We start from the raw sequence: 1153 nt of genomic DNA on the forward strand, positions 1-1153 counted from the left end.
CAATAATAATTTTCCATCTGCCTTCATGTCTGCTGGTACTTCTCAATGTGGTGAATCCAATCAGACAAATAGTGTGGACAATCCCTCCGAGCTATCAGCTTCTCCAAGATCAATTCCATCTGGCCAGCAAAGTCCAGGAACCACAGCCGGCCCGCGACCTTCAAGAACAGCTTGCACACAGCATTAGTCCGAGTGCTGAAAGCACGACAATCCTTCATATTGGTCAGGCAGCCAGGAAATGGCCTGAATAGCCACCGACACTGTTTTTACAGGACACATCAGAACATACATAACCATATGTAATAAATGTAGTGATAATAAAACAATATCAAAAAGAAAAATAAGACATTATGCCTCATATTTGACACAAATATTATTTTGACATCTTTGACTTGCCAAATTTTTAAACCAATTTTATTTTCACTTTCATAGTTTTATCTTCAACTGTTTGTAGTTTTAACTGTCTTGAGTGTTCATAGAAATGTTTTTTACCAGCTTCTAGTCAAGAGTCTGATGTTTCTGTAGATACCAAACATGTCTATGTCTAACTTAAAGAACTTACAGTAATTAAAGTAGAAAACGAGMATTTGGGCTCAATAGATGAATGAACCAATTGGTGGGCTGAACTTTGGTCACTGGCGGACCGGATGTGGCCTGCAGGCCACCAGTTGAATAGCCCTGCCCTATATGCTGCCATGTTGATCAATCACAAACATTGATATGATTCAAAAAATACTAATAACCTTAACAAACASGAGAAATCTGAAACTATAACCCAGACTAGCTCTAACAAACTTGTTGCAGCAGCTGGTGTGATTGGAGTAAGTAGTTTAGCCTCAGGCTTTTTCTTCTAACTTAAGAGGTTTTCTCTGTTATTAATCAAATTAAAAATTTATTGTTCTCTTTTCAGATGTCCTATTCCCTCACCAGATTTGCCATCTATGAGACGGTGAGAGACATGCTGAGCAGTAAAAACAAGGGTCCAATGCCGTTTTACCAGAAGGTCCTGCTGGGAGCCTTTGGAGGTGGGAACAAAAACATATACATATAGGCATGTTAAAGGCACAGTGTGTAGGGTTTTGTCAATTCTTTTAGCTGAAATTGAGATAATCACTAATGACAATAATAAAAACATGTCTAATCATTGCAGACA

General features: G+C 38.3%; 1 protein-coding gene across 1 annotated transcript in view; it reads left to right on the plus strand.

Moving 5' to 3' along the window:
- slc25a10b (solute carrier family 25 member 10b) overlaps positions 1–1153 on the plus strand; it is a 21634-nt gene that overhangs the window by 9934 nt on the left and 10547 nt on the right. Inside the window, exon 3 of the mRNA XM_014021297.1 lies at positions 911–1025. Within this exon, the coding sequence (XP_013876751.1) occupies positions 911–1025 (115 nt within the window). The remainder of the gene's footprint in view (positions 1–910; positions 1026–1153) is intronic.

The sequence above is a fragment of the Austrofundulus limnaeus genome, unplaced genomic scaffold, assembly GCF_001266775.1.
Source record: "Austrofundulus limnaeus strain Quisiro unplaced genomic scaffold, Austrofundulus_limnaeus-1.0 Scaffold286, whole genome shotgun sequence".
Classification (NCBI taxonomy): domain Eukaryota; kingdom Metazoa; phylum Chordata; class Actinopteri; order Cyprinodontiformes; family Rivulidae; genus Austrofundulus; species Austrofundulus limnaeus.